Source organism: Phacochoerus africanus, chromosome 8, assembly GCF_016906955.1.
Source record: "Phacochoerus africanus isolate WHEZ1 chromosome 8, ROS_Pafr_v1, whole genome shotgun sequence".
NCBI classification, from domain to species: Eukaryota; Metazoa; Chordata; class Mammalia; order Artiodactyla; family Suidae; genus Phacochoerus; species Phacochoerus africanus.
Window position 1 is genome coordinate 157,032,879 of NC_062551.1, and position 19,557 is coordinate 157,052,435.

The window sequence follows — 19,557 nt, forward strand, 5'->3', positions numbered from 1 at the left end:
CAGCAGTTAGCTAAACCGACTAGCATCCATGAGGATGTGAGTTCGGTCCTGGGCCTCGCTCAGCAGGTTAAGGATCAGGTGTTGGCCATGAGCTGTGGTATAGGTTGCAGACACAGCTCAGATCCTGCATTGCTGTGGCTGTGGTGTAGGCCGGCAGCTACAGGTCTGATTGGACCCCTAGCCTGGGAACCTCCATATGCCAGAGGTGTGTCCCTAAAGGACCAAAAAAAAAAAAAAAAAAACCAATGAAACTTCATTTACAAAACCAGAGGGTGGGTCAGGAACCAAAGTTTGTGGGTCCCTGCAATTAGGTAGGTCTTAGAGATATTGCATGTTGGGTTCCAGACCACTGCAATAAAGCAATCAGAATAAAGTGAGTCACACAGATTTTTTTCTGCATGTAAAGGTTATGTTTATACTGTACTGTAGCCTGTTAAGTATATGCTAGCATTACGTCTCTTAAAATGTATATACCTTAATTTAAAAATGCTTTACTGCTAAAAAAATGCTGAGACGTCAGCAAGTGGGAGTAGTGACATCGATCATAGATCACAAGTGCAATGAAACAAGCTACGCCTGTGCAGTGTTGTGCATCCAGGACAAAGAATGCAGAAGTGTTGTGTGCTGATGCAGGATAGAGTGGTAAGCAGAAAGGCTAGTGGATGCTGCCATTGATGAGTGGGGTGGGGTGGGGGGAGAATAAGCCCATGGCCTTGTCTGCATCGAATGCCTCTAGAAGGCTACACAAATAATTCCTAACAGTAGTGGAGTCAGGGCTGGGAGGGAAACAGGGTCAGGGACGTGAAAGGAGGCTTAGCCTTGGGGGGGATTTCTGCTGTGGGCATGCTTGGCTTTTCCAAAGACAACCAAGGGAACCACAAAAGCCGGGCTATTCACTGAGCTCCTGCTGCCTGCGGGAGGTGGGATCTAACTGAGAAAAGAGCAGCCAGGCCCCTCCCTTGGTCATGGGAGTAGGCTGGTGATTGGAGGAGGTGATTCCGGGAGAGAAGGGGGAGGAGTCACAGTCACACAGCCAGGGAATCTTAGCAGGTGGCTTTCTTGGGACACCACCCCTGACTAGTGATGTGGACCCTTTTATGAGCTGCCTCTGCATCTCTCTGTCACCCTTCCCACTGTGATCCTGTGGCCCGGCTCTTCCACACCCGAAGTCGGGGGCCACATCTCAATGATCTGGGTGTCCCCAGCAACCAGCCCAGAACCTGGCCCCTTGTAGTTGTCTACTGAATGAGGGAATGCCCTTGACTTTGAGGGCTCAGGAGCTAAGGGTGTTTCTCTCCCTCTCCAACCCTTGCCTTTCAGGACATCATCCCCTTTGGCAACAACCCCGTCTTCCGCTACCTCTTTGGCTGGATGGTGCCCCCCAAGATCTCCCTCCTGAAGCTGACCCAGGGCGAGACGCTGCGCAAGCTGTACGAGCAGCACCACGTGGTGCAGGACATGCTGGTGCCCATGAAGTGCCTGTCAAGGGCCCTGCACACCTTCCACAACGACATCCATGTGAGCGGCTGGTGGGGAGGAGGTGGGCGTGGCTCTTTGAGCCCTGGAGGCGGGGCTCCGCGCCCCTCCCCCCAAAGCTCTGCAGAGCCTCTGGCGGGGGGGGGGGGGGGGGGGGGCGGGTCTGCCAGGAGCCTGCGCCTGTGGGAGGAAAAGCACCCACACCCCCTCCCCTGGCCCTCCAGGTCTACCCTATCTGGCTGTGCCCGTTCATCCTGCCCAGCCAGCCAGGCCTGGTGCATCCCAAGGGAGACGAGGCCGAGCTCTATGTCGACATTGGCGCCTACGGGGAGCCGCGGGTGAAACACTTTGAAGCCAGGTCCTGCATGCGGCAGCTGGAGAAGTTCGTCCGAAGTGTGCATGGGTGAGCAAGTGGCTCGAGTGTGGCCATCGGCGCAGAGCACTGCTCCGGGAGACGCGGGGAAGGCCAGGGCAGGCCAGCTGCACAGCTAGGCCCGGGTGCTGAGCGACCTGTCTGATCCCATCCCTCGACCCCCTCTGATCGGGAAGGAAGGGGGAGGGATCCTAAGGAGGCCGAATTGCCGTGCTGGTCCCTCCCCTTCCCATATCTCCTTCCTCCTCCAGCACTGGAGCCAGAAACCCGTGGGGTTCCCTCCCACTCCAGGTTGGAGACCAAAGCTAAGGAGGGAGGGACTCCTGGCCATGAAAGCCACGCAGAGACCTGGGACCGAGCCTGGCTCAGAAACATCCTGGAATAGTGTGGTCGTTGCGGGCAAATCTCAAAATAACGGTGCTGACTGAAAAGCCAGGGAAAAAGAGTGCTGCATGATTCTCTCTATATATAGAACATACATGTTCAGTTCGATGGCAGAAAATGCCAATGAGCCCATGGCGACAGAAAGCAAGTCTGCCTGGGATAGCGGAGGGTGATGGACCACACTGGGGAATTAGGGGCGTGAGGACAGTTTGGGGGGATGGATAGGGTTGTTACCTGGACTGAGGTGATGGTTTCAAGGTTATGAACATATCTCAAAGGTATCGGGTTGTACACTTTCTATTTCAATTTACTTTTTTTTTTTTTGCTTGTTTTATTGATTTTGGGAAAGTTGATGTACAATAGTATATATAAGCTATAGGTGTGCAATATGATGATTCATGATTTTTAAAGTTGCTCTAAAATGTTGCCTCTCTTGAAGTTCCTGTTGTGGCTCAGTGGAAATGCATCTGACTAGCATCCATGAGGATGCAGGTTCGATCCCTGGCCTTGCTCAGTGGGTCAAGGATCCAGCGTTGCTGTGAGCTATGGTGTAGGTTGCAGACACGGTTCAGATCCCGCATTGCTGTGGCTCTGGCGTAGGCTGGCGGCTACAGCTCCCATTCATCCCCTAGCCTGGGAACCTCTGTATGCCACTGATGTGGCCCTAAAAAGACCAAAAAAAATGTGTATATATATATATATATATACACACACACACACACACACACACACAGAGGCTCTCTTCTCCGTGTTGTACAGTGTATCCCAGTAGCGTCAGGCTGTACACTTGGAGTATGTGCAGTTTATTGAGTATCAAGAAAGAGAAAGAATGCGCCCGGCTGACCCCATCAGGGAGGCAGGCGGCCGTGTAATGCACCGCCTTCTACTCCTGACTCTGCCTCTGCTGCCACCTAAGGCTCTGAGCCCAGATTCCCCATCTGCGAAACAGAGATAAGAATTCCTGCATCAACCTCAACCACTGGCTCGTTAGGGGTCTAAACAAAGAAAAGCCCCCAAAAGTGCATCCAGCCCTGCAGAACGTGTTAGGGATGTTGGGGTTCTCTGCCTCCCCTTCCTCTCCGCAGCCCCCAAACCCCTGCCTTGAACCCTCAGTACTGTGTCTGCTCCGCAGGTTCCAGATGCTCTACGCCGACTGCTACATGGACAGGGAGGAGTTCTGGGAGATGTTCGATGGCTCCCTGTACCACAGGCTGCGGAAGCAGCTCGGCTGCCAGGACGCCTTCCCTGAAGTCTACGACAAGATCTGCAAGGCTGCCAGGCACTGAGCTGGAGCCCGTTCGAGGGAGATGGACACGCGGGTGGAACCCTGTCCCCAGGGCCAGGAGGCATCTTCCCTTCATTCAAGCTTGGCTGCTCTACCAAATCCACACTTTCAGAAAGAAACCCCTCCAGAAATCCCACCCAGAGAGCCCCAACAGCTTGCTCCCAGCTTCCAGGGGCAGCCGAGTGGGGTGGAAAGGATGTGAGATTGGAGTCAGACACACCTGATTCCAGTTTCCAGTTCAGCCACTCAGCTGTGTGACTCCCAGCGAGTCTCTCAACCCCTCTGAGCCTGGTTCCTCATCTGTTGAAAGGGGGCAATGCTATCTGCCTGCTGCCTGTCGTCCTCTGAGCCAAGCACCTGTCTCAGCCGAGGTGCTGGAGAGGCGGTCCCTGTTGTTTTCCTGGCTTCCTGTTCAGCATCGCTAAAGTACTTGAGATTCAGTAGTTGAGTCCGAAGGCTCCACGTTAGGTTGTCAGCCGGGCTCAGGTTTGTCTAAAGGGGTTGCCCCAGAGTGGCACAGCCCTTGCTTGTCATCCAGAAGAGCTCGGAGAGAAGGGAGAAAGCCTCCTCTCTATCCCTGGGCTCTCAGGAGGGCAACAGACGGGGTGGGCGGGCCCAAGACGTGCTGTGCCAAAGCCAGGTCCGATTCCAAAGTTCTCGCTGTCGTCCTTGGCAACGTCCTGCCCCTTCCTCCTTCCTGGTCGGGCTTGTGGGCCCACCACAGCCTTCCCCCACCTCTGCCTCAAGAAAACCATGTCCTTAGAGAAGACACTTCAGGGTTGAATCCTGTCCCAGCCCAGGCCTGGGACCTGCCCAGGTGTGGGGAGTGCTTTCTGTTCTGAGTTGAATCCAGAGGACCTGGGCTCATGCTTGGCTCTCCACTCTCCATGCCTCTTGTCCCCCAAACCCACTTTGCCATGGTTCGGGAGCCTCTGCTCTGCAGTGGGGGTGGGACCAAGCAAGATGAACCTGCTGTTCTTGGGTTTCCTAAGGATCTTCACGGCAGGGCTGAAAGAAAAGTGCATCGCCTTGACTTCTTGAACCACTCATCCCCCCTTTTTTTCTTCCCCCCTCCCCCCGCCCCCAAGCTATAGTTAATTTTAGTGCCTTACAAATCCTAAGCTCAGAGAAAAGTTAGCTCCATTTCCCTTCCAGAGAGAAGGGAACCTCCCTAGGTCCCTGCCCACCTCTTAAAGCTTGGTTGTTTATGCAACTCCGTCTTAAGAACCTCCCAGCCTCCACTGAAAACCCAGAATCTGCGAGGGAATTGTGCAAGGGAAGCTGGAATTAAGTGAGCTGTGTCAGGCAGTGACAGAACACCGTACCAGGAACCAGGAAGCCTGGCTTTCAGTCCCTACTGCATGGCTACCCAGCTGTGCATCCATGCGCAAGTCATTCATCCCTCTGAGCAGCTTCCTTCCTTGTCACAGGCCCTTCTGCTTTAGAAGGGCATGGCTGTCTTAGACACAGTGTTGCAAAACCCGTGAAAAGCCTTCTTTGTGTGGAAAGTCAGAGGGAAGATAAGTGACTCAAGTGGACCCAAGTGTCATGTAAGTTCCTCCCGTCAGCCCAAGGCCAGCTTTCATCTTTTCAGAAAGGCACATCCGTGGCCTGCAAGGAAGGGTTCAGTCTTGTCACTGCACGTTGCTGGAATCCTCCCAGAGTCATGCTTTGGCTGGCAAGGCTGACCCATCCCGCCCTGGGCTCAGCACACTGCAGCGGCTCAGCGTGGTCCTGGGAGTGCCAGGTGCCTTCAGGGCACTCAGAAGCAGAGGAAGCACTCTTACCCATTTGGCCTCTGGAGGGGGCATAAGACAAAAAATAAGAAACCTCATTCTCTTGCTTGTCCGCAAAGCATGTGAGTTCTGGCCTTAGCTCTCTCCTGGTGGGCCTAGGATGAGACCTTCCTGCTCGGTGTGAAACCAATGATCCTACTTGCTGTAGAGGAGTGGTTCACCTGAGCTAGATTAACCCAACAGGTGAGGTCCCTGCACTTCACCCCTGGGCCTCCATCCCTGGGCCCCTGGGAGCACGGCCAGAGATGCCAGCAGCTTCTATTGTCCTCAGTCCTGCAAACCAAAATCCTGCCCTTCACGGACCTCACCCAGAACCTGGGGCTTGGGCTCACCATTGCCTCAGGGTAGTGTTTTGCTTCATTGATACGTTGCCTGGAAATGGACAGTCTTCTAAGCATGTTGGGCTAAGTTCCCAGCTCTTTCTTGTAGCCAGTCTTGTCACTGTCCATCCAGGTGGCGGTTTCAGGTGGAATTAAACACGGCACATGCAGAGGGGTGGGGCAGTGCGTGTGAAAAGTTCTGGAAGAGGCCTCTTCCCTCCAGAGCCCCAACTTTCTTGGCTGCATGAAGATTTTCTGTAAAATCGGGATTGTGGCCAGTTTCTGTGGCTGGAAAGATGCATAATTCAATTGGCTGGTACTGAAAGGGAAGGGAGGGGGTGGGGATGGGTGTGGCAGTGTATGGTGCGTGATTTTTTTGTCTTTTCCTTAATGATGGGGAGCACGGAGAAAGGCATGGGTCTCCCCAGACAGTCTTGTGCAGCTGCAGGCACTGTGCCTACTGTCCAGAACCCTTCATGTCCCTGTGGCTGTGTGGCTGCTGCTTCTGTAAAAATAAAAGTGTGACCTGGAAAGTAGCCTTTGTCATTTCTTGCTCTGGGGACCATGGTGTGCCGCCAGGCCTGGCTCAGGTGCAGGCTCTGCCACTCCTGGCCAGGAGCAAAGGCTGGCAGACAGCATGGGGGAAAGGACAGTCTATCAGAGAGCGGGGTTGGGGGTAATTTTCTTCCCCACTTTTGACTTCCTGTCATTGTCACAACGATCTGGTGTAGGTGTTAATAATATTCCCCTGTCTGCAGGGTGGAGAACAGACTACAGGGAGAAACATGGACGCTAGGAGACCAGTGAGAAGAATTCAGGTGAGAGGTGATGGTGAGTCAGATCAAGGGGGAGCTGTGCATTTTATTAAAGTACCGGACATGACTGGGCACCAGACCTCTGGGCTGCAGTTCAGTCCTGGTTTGTCACTGGGGACCCTAACTAATTTTGGCAAATCATTGGGTCCTATTGAGACTATGTCCTCATCTGCCTACTGGTGGTGATCACTATCCATCCACTGAAACCCACCTCTCTGAGGGCACCTCTGGGCTACGTTTCCTCTTGTTAAAGTTCTCTCTAAGAGAATGTCAATAGGCGTTCCCATCGTGGCGCAGGGGAAATGAATCCGACTAGGAACCAGAGGTGGTGGGTTTGATCCCTGGCCTTGCTCAATGGGTTAAGGATCTGGCATTGCTGTGAGCTGTGATGTAGGTCGCAGATGTGGCTCAGATCTGGCGTTGCTGTGGCTCTGGTGTAGGCAGGCAGCAACAGCTCTGATTCGACCCCTAGCCTGAGAACCTCCACGTGCCGTGGAGCAGCCCTAAAACAGACAAAAGACAAAAGACAAAAAAAAACCCACAAAAATCAGCAGAAGTGGTAACGAACCTCTTGTGTGAGGTTCTCCTGGCTTTTCTATTATTTGGACGCCAGTTCAACCAAGCCATGTGTGGTGATAGTTGTAAGTTGGAAGGAGCCTGGATCCCTGAATCACTGTATGGAGAACCGCCCATCAACCTGAACCTTGGCTTGGTCTGTTATGGGAGCAAGAATTAAAACTTTTACTGTAGGTGAGTAACAGCATATTTGGGGCTATTTAGAGCAGTTTAGCTCACCGTAATTGTTACAGGTTGTCAGGCTTAAAGGAGCAGAGGTATAAGGGTTGAGTTTAGTGCAATAAAGTTTTATGCAAATGCATCGGTAAACATGATGGACCTTTTTCTAAAATATGAGTAATATGGGCCGTCCTATCCTGAAGTTATTTGAGAGGAACCCTTTAGGAAATTCTTTTAGTAATTGTTCAGTTTCACAAATCAGGATTTGTAAATTCTTAGTGAAGGAGGAATTTTTAACGTTCCTTGAAACAGATTTTGTAGTTTAAGCCTTAAATATCACCATACGTTTGAATAGCATACAACATACAAAATCTTCTTTAATCCTCATAGTCCTGTAACAAAAGCAAGTCCGTTTTTATCTCCATTTTACAGATGAGGAAAGTGAAGCTCAGGAAAGGTCAAGTAATTTGCTTGGAGGCCACATCGAAGCTGTTGATGTGTTAAACAAGGATGCACACTCATCATCTAGTCTAAAAACACTAAAACGCTTCACCCAGAGCCAGCTAGATAGTAGCTCCAGATCTAGAAAGAGCGAAAGGAGACCCTTGGCTGAGCTCTGTACATAGTGGGGAGTCAGGGATCTCTGCAAGAACTCAGCTCAGAAAGGAGGCTGACTCAGAGCTATTCCCGCCCCAAGGGGACCATCTTGCCCAACCACACCCTCAGCCCCCATGGGTGGAATGCAGACATGAACATTCATGCCAGAGTTGCACCAGCTGATTCTCCAAACTTGGCTGATAGAAGAAAAGTCACACATACACATGAGTTAAATGTAGATGTATTTCAAAAATATGCTTTCAAGTAATCTGGTGTCAAGGAATCCTGCAGGACCACTGTAACTCCTGCAGGTGACTATCTGGCCTGCTATGTTAAGAAAGATTGGGAAGTTGTGTTGAGGTCTAGGAGATGGTATTTTGATGCTGTGAACAAAAGGTGTCCCCCCTGGATTCGTATGTTGCCATCGAATGTTATGGAATTGGGAGGCAGTTAGGCCCTGAGGGGGGAGTCCTCACAATAGTGTGTCCTAAGAAGAGACGTGAAACAGTTAGCCCCATCTGCAAGGATACGCGATGGCCATCTGCAGACAAGGAAGAGAGCCCTAGTCAGATCTTTCAGCATCTTGATCTTGGACTTGGTCAGCCTCCAGAACCATGTGAAATAAATATTTGTTGTACAACTCACCCAATCTATGGTAATTTATTATAGCAGCCGGAACTGCTGGTGACAGATGGTTTGGAGATAGTTGAGCTAAGGAACCCAGAAATAGCTGAATCCTGCTCTGCCCATTACCCCTTCTTCCCAGGGGGTTACCTTGGGGGCAGATACAAGGAATTATAAAGATAAAATGGTGCACTGCAAGAGAATAGAGAAATTCATATATATTGGTCTCTGTTTCCAATTTCTGACATTGAACTCCTAGATCCTTTGAAATTTCCTGGGTGATGGGGTGTCTTTTGTTCTAACAAAGTGACTCTGGGCGGGCTCCTAGATTGCTCTTGGATGGGAGCTGGTCATCAGAAAGACCCAGCCATGATCAGAAGCTCGGAACTTTAAGCCCCTACCGCCACTACCCCCATCCTACAGGGAATGGGGAGGGGCTGGAAATGGAGTTAATTGATCCTGTCTACATGAAAAAGCCTCCATAAAAATCCCAGTATTATGGGGTTTGGAGAGCTTTGGGGTTGGTGAATATGTCCGAGTACTGGGAAGGGGACACATTCCAACAAGTACAGAAGCTCTTGCACCCAGGACCCTCCCATACCGTGCCCTCTGTATCTTCATCTGGCCGTTCATCGATATCCTTTATCATATCCTTTAGTAAGCTGGTCAATATCAGTGTTGCCCTGAGTTCTGTGAGCTCTTCCAGCAAATAATGGAAACCAAGGGAGAGAAGGTCATGGGAACCAATTCTGTCCCAAGTATCCAAATTGAACAGAAGCTTTGGGTATCTAGGGGACCTACTACCTGCAATTAACATGGGGGGGCAGCCTTGTGGGACTGAGCCCTTAACCTGTGGGATTATCTCTAGGTGGATGATGTCAGGATTGAGTTCAATTGTAGGACACTCAGCAGATGTCACAGAGTCTTGGCTTGGTGTGGGAAAAATTCTTCATACATCTGGTGTCAGAAATGTGAGTGTGCTGAGTGATAGTAAAGGAGACACAGAGGAGCAAAGATCGGGTTTTTCCATCTTTGGAAAAAGACACTTAGTGTCTAGGCTGGTACCTGCGAGCTTCCTGCTAAATTGGGGTTTGCCCTCTACACTGCACAATCTACCAGTCCTGGGGGTGTGCAGGGAGGGGATGGCCAAATGTGGAGTTATTGTGGGGTAGCACAGTGGTCTCCAAAATGAGATGCCGAGCCCAGGGGGTAGAAAGGTGACATACTAGGACGCTGGAAAAAAAAATTCTAGTGCTTGTTTTGGTTTGGGTTTTCCCAGAAGCATGCCCTGACACAAAGATTGGAGCACAAATAGTTTATTTGGGAGAAAACACCAGTAGAGGGGGAGAAGGGATGACAGCCAATGAAGGATGCATTATCAACAGGGTACCACTCTGGGCAACTAGAGTTTTAACTGCACTGGGAAAACTCTGAAAGCCACTGTAAAACATGTGCCTCAAAATTATATCCCACAAAGGGTGAGAGATCTGGGTGTTTGTATTCCAACATTCATTGGTCAGAGCTTGAGGGCAGCTCCTGAAGGGTGTTAATTCCATGGCCCTTTCAACCTTCCATAGGAGGAAGCCTTCCATGGCACCGGGAGAGCCTTTCACTCCATTCATTATAGGTGAATGTCCCTTCTCAGCACACATGACTTTTGTAACACAGAGAAGTTCAGCAGTGACTCACAGCAAAGTACTGCCCGGTTTAAAGCAGTTACATGGGTTTTTTTCTTACAGAAGGCAAAAGTTACTAATTTGCCGATTTATGGTTACAGTGGACTCAGAGGATATGACAGATAAAAGATATATTTGAAAAGAGTATTTATTCTGTAAGGTAAGTCGGTCTTTTAAAAAAATTTATGGTGTATATTTTTTAACTTACTATTTTGAATTAATTTTAGACTTAGAGAAAAGTTGCAACAATAGTACAGAGTTCCCATATCCCCCTTGCCCGGCTCCCTCTAGTGTTAACATCTTCTACGTAGCCATAGTAAAATCATCAAGAAGAAGTAATTAACACTGACATAATATTAACTAAACCAAAGACCTTCTTTGTTTGTTTTTGTCTTTTCAGGGCCACACCTATGGCATATGGAGGTTCCCAGGCTAGGGGTCTAATCGGAGCTACAGCCACCAGTCTACGCCACAGCCACAGCAATGCCAGATCCGAGCCACGTCTGTGACGTACACCACAGCTCACGGCAATGCCGGATCCTTAACCCACTGAGCGAGGCCAGGGATCAAACCCGCCACCTCATGGTTCCTAGTCTGATTCATTTCCGCTGTGCCACGATGGGAATTCCCAGAGACCTTTGAATTTCACAATGTGAACACTAATGTTCCTTTTCTTTCCAGAATCCTATCTAGGGTCCTACATTGCATTTAGTTGTTATTTCTCCTTAGTTTCTTCCAAACTATAACAGTTCATTGAAGTATAATTAACATAGTATAAACTGTACATAACGTGTGTAATTTGATTAGTCTTGACATCTGTGTGGATGTGCCACAGTTGCTTGTTCATTTGCCTGTCGATGGACATTTGAGTTGCTTCCAGTTTGGGGATAGATACCATGAGTGAAAAAATGAGGAACATTTCTGTATGGTCTTTGTATGAATACATGCTCTCCTTTCTCTTGGGTAAATGCCCAGGAGAGGAATGGCTGGATCACATGGTAGGTGTATGGTTAGCTTTTTAAGTTGCTCAACTGTTTTCCAGAGCGTTTGCACCATTTTACACTTCCACCAGCAGTATATGAAGGTTCTGGCTGCTTTACCTCCTCACCAGCACTGTGTGTAGTCAGTCTTTTTCATTTTAGCCATCCTCATAGGTGGCCAGTGGTATCTCACTGTGGTTTTAATTGGCAGTTCCTTAATGACTCATATACTGAATATAAGTCCTTTATCAGATGATTTGCAAATACGTTCTCCCACTTTATGGCTTGCCTTTCCATGCTCTTGCTAGTGTCTTTGAAAGAATAAATTTTAGTTAAGTCCAATTTAATTTGTTCAGACCATCCAAAAATATCTATGAAAGAGCCAATACAGTTGACCCTTCAACAATATGGGGGGTAGGGTCTCTGACCCCCGATTCAGTCAAAAGTCCATGTATAATTTATGGGTGGTCCTCTGTCTCCACAGATTGTGTATTAACGTAGTACATACTTAGTGAAAAAAGTCCATGTGTAAGTGCACCCCATAGTTCAAACCTGTGTTGTGCAGGGGTCGACTGTAGATAAATTTATACCTGACAAATTTCTGCCTGACCCCAATGTTTGAAGATTTTTCTTCCCGTGTTTTCTTCTAGAAGTTTTGTAACTTGGGTTTTACATTGAGGGTAATGATTAATTTTGAGTTAATTCTTTCATGTGATGTGAGTCATGGATCATAGTTCAGTGTTTGCATATGGCTCTTTGATCGTTCTAGGACCGTTTGTTGAGAAAACTATTTTCCTGCTGAATTGTCTTTGCACCTTTGTTGAGTATCAGTTGTTCATAGACATGTGGGTCTGTTTCTAGATTCTCCATTCTGTTCTTTTAATTTACCTGTCTACGCTGCCACCAATTCCACACCAAGGAATAACGTAATGTTTGTCCTCCAGCTGTGTTCCTCTTTCCCAAAATACCTTTCGTATTTCCATTTAAGTTTCAGGATCAGGTTGTGAACTTTTAAAAAAAATCCTGGGATTTTGACTGGTATTGAATTGAATAATTTGGAGGGACTGATATCTTAACAACAGTGAGTCTTTTGATCCGTGATTATGGTATATCTCTCCCTTTACTTAGGTCTTCTTTAATGTCTCTCAGCAGTGTTGTATAGTTTTCACAGTACAAATCTTGTACATCTTCAGTCAAATTTATACCTAAATTTGTTTTGTTTTGTTTTTGGTTGTGCTGGCATCATATGGAAGTTCCAGGCCAGGGATTGTATCTGAGCCACAGCTGCCACCTATGCCACAGCTGCAACAATGCTGGATCCTTAACCCACTGTGCCAGGCTGAGGATCGAACCTGCACTGCAGCAGAGACAGTGTTGGATCCTTATCCCACTGTGCCACAGCAGGAACTCCAGTATTTCATAGTTTTGATAATATTGTATATGGCATTTTCAAATTTCAAAAATTTTTTTGGTCATTTTAGGGCCACATCTGCAGCATATGGATGTTCCCAGGCTAGGGGTTGAATCGGAGCTGTAGTCGCTGGCCTATACCACAGCCATAGCAATGTGGGATCTGAGCCGCATCTGCAACCTACACCACAACTCATGGCAATGCCGGATCCTTAACCCATTGAGCAAGGCCAGAGATTGAACCTGCATCCTCATGGATGCTAGTCAGATTTATTTCCCCTGAGCCAATGACAGCATCTCCAAATTTCAATTTTTGATAGTTATTGCAAGTGTATAGAAATAGTTGATTTGGGTATACTGATCTTATTTCCTGAAAACTTATTAGATCTAGTTTGCACCTTGTTTGGCTTATCAGCCAAACAAAAGGAAAAAAAGAGAGAGAGAGAGTGAAAAGTAATCAAGATGGGACTAGCACTCCTGAGAGGGAGCTGTTAAAGAGGAAAGGAACCCACACCCTGGAAAGCCACCTAGCTGATGGGGAGATCAGCTGAGACAGATGGACCTCAAAGTTGCAGAGAAGAGCGCAGCAGCTGGACTGAGGAGGGCAAAGCAGAGTGAGAGCTGCACAGATCATCTGCACCACTGCCCCTGGACACCACAGCCTGAGGCGCTCGGGCAGGGCCTGGGCGCTGAGACTCAGGTTCCAGAGGTCAGTTCCAGGGAGAGGACTAGGGTTGGTGGGATGGAGTCAGCCTGAGGGGCTGGGGAGTGTTGCGCTGGGGGCTGAGGAGTGCAATATCACAGCCAAGGGAACCCAGGGGTAGGTCTGGGCCTCCAGGAGTAGCAAAGTAACATTGTTGGTGGGGGGTGAGAGGAGGAGGGGTGGACGGCCATAGAAATATCTTTCCCTGCACAAGTGCAGACTCTTGGGGGGCAGGGCGCCTCTGGCGCAGGCTATGGGTGGTGAGGCGCCACTTTCTTGTGCTATGGGCAACAGGGCACCTCTTGTGTGTGCTAGAGGTGGCCGGGCACCTCTTGTGTGGCCTAAGGGCAGTGAGGGGATAAGCATGACGTGGCCACCTGCATGACCTACGGGTGACAGGAACAAACCCCAGCAGTCATCTCATACCAGAGGGAGGCATGGCCCACCACCACTAAGGGCCCGTCAACAGGCACAACCTACAGCCCCAGTCACCTCAGAGGTCCGCAAAGAAGAAGGCATTGCAGCTATTTTTGCTCTCGCTCCCCTGGAAACACACCCGCCTGGCTGCTGCCATTGCCAAATGCTCCATGCGCTGCCCAGATCTGCCTGATCACTGTCACTTCCCAGGGCCCTGCAACTAGGAGCAGCTTGCACCTCACATGAGTCCTTGCCAGTTGTCAAGGGCCCAGCAACAAGGCACTGGCTACTACCCCTACCCATTGCCTCCATCCCCCTGGAAGCACATGCAGCACCCGAAAAATAAAAAGTAAGCCCTAACAAAATACACAGGGGCACTCATGCATATAAATAGCCCTCCAAGACAACAGTAGTTAATTTCCTTAAACTCACAGCATAAGAAAAATGTAAGCAAAATGAAGAAGCCCAGGAACCATCTCAGTTAAAAGAATAGGAAAATTCACTTTAAGGAGCAAATAATGAAACAGACCTCTGCAGTCTATAACAGACATCGAGTTCAAAAAGGAGAGAGTGAAAATACTGAAGGAATTAAGAGCGAATATGAAGAAATTAAGAGCAGATATGAACAGTAATGCAGATTACTTTAGAAAGGAACTAGAAAATGTAAGAAAGAACCAAGAAAAATAGAAAATTCATTTGCAGAGACACAAGCTAAGTTAAAAGCATTGAAGAACAGAATGAATAATGCAGGCGAACGAATTAGTGACTTGGAAGGTAGAATAATGGAAATCACCCAGTCAGGACAGCAGACAGAAAACCAAATGAAAAAACATGAAAGTAACATAAGAGATCTATGGGATACTATAAACTGGGACAATCTATGCATAATAGGGATTCCAGAAGGAGAAGAAAAAGAAAAGTTTAAAAATATAGTTAAATTATGGCTGAAAACTTTCCAAATCTAAAGGAAATAGATATCAAGATGTAGGAAGCACAGAGGGCCCCAAACAAGTTGAACCCAAACAAGCCCACACCAAAACATAGTATAATAAAAATGGCAAAAGTTAAAGAGAGGATTCTAAAGGCAGCAAGAGAAAAACAAAGAGTTAATTAACAAAGCGGTTCCATAGGTTGATTTCTCTACAGAAACACTACAGGCCAGAAAGAGTGGCAAGATATAATCAAAGTTCTAAGAGGGAAAATTTTGCAGCCTAGAATACTCTACCTAGCAAGAATACCATTTAAAATAGAAGGAGAAAAAAAGAATGTCTCCAACAAACAAAAACTAAAAGAGTACAGCAATACTAAACCCACTATAAAATAAATACTGAAAAGCTTCCTCTAAATAAAAACTTACGAAAAAATAGGATGGGAGAAATCACGATTGGAAGGTAATCACTTAAATAAGCCAGTATACAGATCTGAAAGGAAAAAAAAACAACAACAACCCTATTGTAAAAGCAAATGATAAACACAAGGAACAGCAAAAGGACAAAGAAGGAAATGATACAAATGACTTCAAAAACATAAAATGTGCAGAAGGAAAGTAAGTACATCTAGTCTCTCCCCTGCCCCCCCCCCCCCTTTAGAATGTGTTTGAGCCTATATGACTATAAGGCTAAAGCAAGCTGATATAGAAAGGGGTTAACATACTTGAAAAACAGGGCAACCACAAATCAAAGCCAAACATTACATTCACAAAAACTAAAGAGAAAAGGATACAAGCATAAAATAAACCATCCAACCAAAGAAAGAAAGGAACAAAGGAGAAACAGAATCAACTGGAAAACGAGGTCTAAAATGGCAATAAATACATATTCATCAATAATTACCTTAAATGTCAATGGACAAAAGGCTCCAATCAAAAGACACAGAGTGTCGGACTGTATAATAAAACAAGAGCCTACAATATGCTGCCTACAAGAGACTCGCCTTAGGGCCAAAAACACACATAAATTGAAAGTGAGGGGATGGAAAAAGATATTTCATGCCAATGGAAAAGACAGGAAAACAGGAGTTGCAATACTCAGACAAAAATAGATTTTTTTTTTTGGTCTTTTTAGGGGTGCACCCATGGCATGGTAGAAGTTCCCAGGCTAGGTGTCAAATCAGAACTGTAGCTGCTGGCCTACACCACAGCCACAGCAACACTGGATCCAAGCTGCATCTGTGACCTACGCCACAGTTCATGGTCACGCCACATCCTTAACCTTAATCCACTGAGCAAGGCCAGGTATCGAACCCGCATCCTCATGGATACAAGTTGGATTCGTTACCACTGAGCCACGATGGAAACTTCCCCCAAATAGATTTTATTTATTTATTTCTTTGGCGTTTTTCTTGTCCTTTCTAAGGCTGCACCCACTGCATATGGAGGTTCCCAGGCTAGGGGTCAAATCAGAGCTGTAGCCGCCAGCCTATGCCAGAGCCACAGCAACACAGGATCCGAGCTGCCTCTGTGACCTACAGCACAGCTCAGGGCAATGCAGGATCCTTAGCCCACTGAGCAAGGCCAGGGATCAAACCTGTAACCTCATGGTTCCTAGTCAAATGAGCCACAACGGGAATTCCCTCCCCAAATAGATTTTAAAACAAAGGCCATGAAAAGACAAAAAAAAAAAAAGGACACTATTTAATGATAAAAGGATCCATTCAAAAATTACAGTTATAATTGTCAATATATATGCCCCTAATATAGGGGCACCCAGATACATATGACAAATACTAACAGACGTGAAAGGAGAAACTGATGAGAATACAATAATAGTAGGAGACATTAACACCCTACTCACATCAATGGACAGATCCTCTAGAATGAAAATCAGTACGTCAACAGAGATCCTAAATGACGCAATAGAAAAGTTAGACTTGACATTTTCAGGACATTACATCCAAAAAAATCAGAATATACATTCTTTTCAAGGGCACATGGAACATTCTCAAGGATTGAACACATAGTGGGGCACAAAACTAAACTCAACAAATTTAAGAGTGTAGAAATTATTTCTAGTATCTTCACTGACCACAATAGCATGAAACTAGAAATCAACTACAGGAAGAAATGAGAAAAGAACTGACTATGTGGAGACTGAACAACATTCTACTAAAAAACCAATGGGTCAACGAGGACATCAAAAACTACCTCGAGGAGTTCCTGTCATGGTACAGCAGAAACAAATCTGATTAGGAACCATGAGGTTGTGGGATCCTCACTTAGTTAAGGATCCGGCATTGCCATGAGCTGTGGCGGCTTGGATCTGGTGTTGCTGTGGCTCTGGCGTAGGCCGGCAGCTACAGCTCCAATGGGACCCCTAGCCTGGGAACTTCCACATGCCACAGGTGTGGCCCTGAAAAGACAAAAAGGACAAAAAAAAAAAAAAACAAGACAAATGATAATGAAAACACAACCATTCAAAATCTATGGGATGCCATAAAAGCAGTGCTTAGAGGGAAGTTCATAGCTTTACAGGCCTTCCTCAAAAAAGAAGAAAAATCGCAAATCAACAACTTAACCCACCACCTAAAAGAATTAGAAAAGGAAGAATAACAAAACCTAAAGTAAGCAGAAGGAAGGAAATCATAAAGGTCAGAGAGGAAATCAATAAAATAGAAATTGAAAAAACAATAGAAAAAAATCAATAAAACCAAGAGCTGCTTCTTTGAAAGGGTAAACAAAGTTGACAAACCTCTGGCCAGACTCACCAAGAAGAGGAGAGAAAGAATTAAAATAAGCAAAATAAGAAATGAAAAAGGAGAAATCTCAATGGATACTACAGAAATACAAAAAACTATGAGAGAATACTATGAACAATTATGTGCCAACAAATCCGACAACTTAGAAGAAATGGACAACTTTCTAGAGGCATACAGCCCATAAAAATTGGATCAAGAAGAAATATATCAATTGAACAGACCAATCACTAGAGATGTAATTGAATATGTAATAAAAACACTCCCCACAAACAAAAGTCCAGGCCAGATGACTTCACAGGCGAATTCTACCAAACATACAAAGAACTTACACCTGTCCTTCTTAAACTTTTCCAAAAGGTTGAAGAGGAAACACTCCCAAAGACAGTCTATGAAGCCACCATCACCCTAATACCAAAACCAAAGACACTACCAAAAAGGAAAATTATAGGCCAATATCCTTGATGAAGATAGATTAAAAAATTCTCAACAAAATTTTAGCCAACAGAATCCAACAACATGTAAAAAAGATCATACACCACAACCAGGTGGGATTCATCCCAAGTTCACAAGGATGGTTCGACATATACAAATCAATCAACGTCAAACACCACATTAAAAAACAAAAGTCAGAAACCACATGATCATTTCAATAGATGCAGAGGAAGCATCTGACAAAGTCCAACATCCATTCATGATTTAAAAAAAAAACTCTTACCAAAGTTGGAATAGAGGGAACATTCTTTAACATAATAAAAGCCATTTATGGCACACCCACAGCCAAAATAATACTCAACGGAGAAAAGCTGAAAGCCTTCTCACCAAAATCTGGATCAAGACAAGGACGCCCACTCTCATCACTTTTATTCAACATAGTAGTGGAAGTCCTAGCCACAGCAATCAGACAAACAAAAGAAATAAAACATATCCAAATTGGAAGAGAAGAGGTAAAACTCTCACTCTATGCAGATGACATGAAACTATATATTGAAATCCCTAAGGGCTCCACACAAAAACTACTCGAAATGATCAACAAATTCATCAAAGTAGCAGGATACATCACTAATTATTAGAGAAATGCAAATCAAAACTACTATGAGGTACCACTTCACACCAGTCAAAATGGCCATCATCCACAAGTCAACAGTAACAAATGCTGGAGAGAGTATGGAGAAAAGGGAACCCTCCTTCACTGCTGGTGGGAATGGAAATTGGTACAACCACTGTGGAAAACAGAGTGGAGGTACCTCAGAAAACTAAATCTAGAACTACCATATGATCCAGCAATCCCACTCCTGGGCATCTGTGGGGACAAACCTTTCATTGAAAAAGATGCATGCACCCCTATGTTCATTGCAGCACTATTCACAATAGCCAGGACATGGAAACTACCTAAATGTGTATCAGCAGATGAATGGATTAAGAGGATGTGGTATATATATATACACAATGGAATACTACTCAGCCATTTAAAAGAACAAAATAATGCCATTTGCAGCAACATGGATGGAATGAGAGACTCTCATACAAAGTGAAGAAAGAAAAATACCATATGATATCGCATATCTGGAATCTAGTATATGGCACAAATGACCCTATCTACAGAAAAGAAACAAACTCATGGACTTGGAGAACGGACTTGTAGTTTCTGAGGGTGAGGGTGAGGATCAGGGAATGGGATGGACTGGGAGTCTGGGATTAGTAGATGCAACTATTGCATTTGGAGTGGATAAGCAATGAAATCCTGCCGTATAGCACAGGGAACGCTATCTGATCTCTTGTGATGGAACATGATGGAGGATAATGTGAAAGAAAGAATATGTACGTATATACACATGTATATGTACGTATGACTGGGTTACTTTGCTGTACAGCAGAAATTGAGGGAACAATATAAATCAACTATAATAGAAAAAACAAAGACCTAAAAAAAAAAGTGAATGATGGAAGCTCAAGACCTTGTGATCAACTCCCAGACTCACCTCTAGGCTAGACTGGCATGCCACGAGGCCTGCCTTGCGGGGTGGAACTGGATATTCCCAATGGCTGCACATCACCTGGAGGTCAGCAGCCTCCTCATAGCATCGGGCCCTGCCAGGCTTCCAGAAACATCCTGGGATAGAGATGGAGCATTCCTGGAGAGGGTGAATAGCTGCCGGATGACATACGCTGCACTCTCTCAATTCTCTTTGGATTTTAATGAACAGGGAGTCAAGTGGTTTGGCTTTAGAATTGAAGGGGTTCCAAGAGTGTCAACCACATTCCACCCCTTTAGT

At 46.3% G+C, this 19,557-nt stretch overlaps 1 protein-coding gene across 1 annotated transcript in view; it reads left to right on the forward strand.

Moving 5' to 3' along the window:
• The window catches only part of DHCR24 (24-dehydrocholesterol reductase), a 34,021-nt gene extending 27,854 nt beyond the window's left edge, over positions 1–6,167 (forward strand). The window contains exons 7-9 of the mRNA XM_047788964.1: positions 1,321–1,518; positions 1,701–1,879; positions 3,366–6,167. Coding sequence (XP_047644920.1) covers positions 1,321–1,518; positions 1,701–1,879; positions 3,366–3,519 — 531 coding nt within the window. The 3' untranslated portion in view covers positions 3,520–6,167. The remainder of the gene's footprint in view (positions 1–1,320; positions 1,519–1,700; positions 1,880–3,365) is intronic.
• The last annotated feature ends 13,390 nt before the right edge of the window (positions 6,168–19,557 follow it).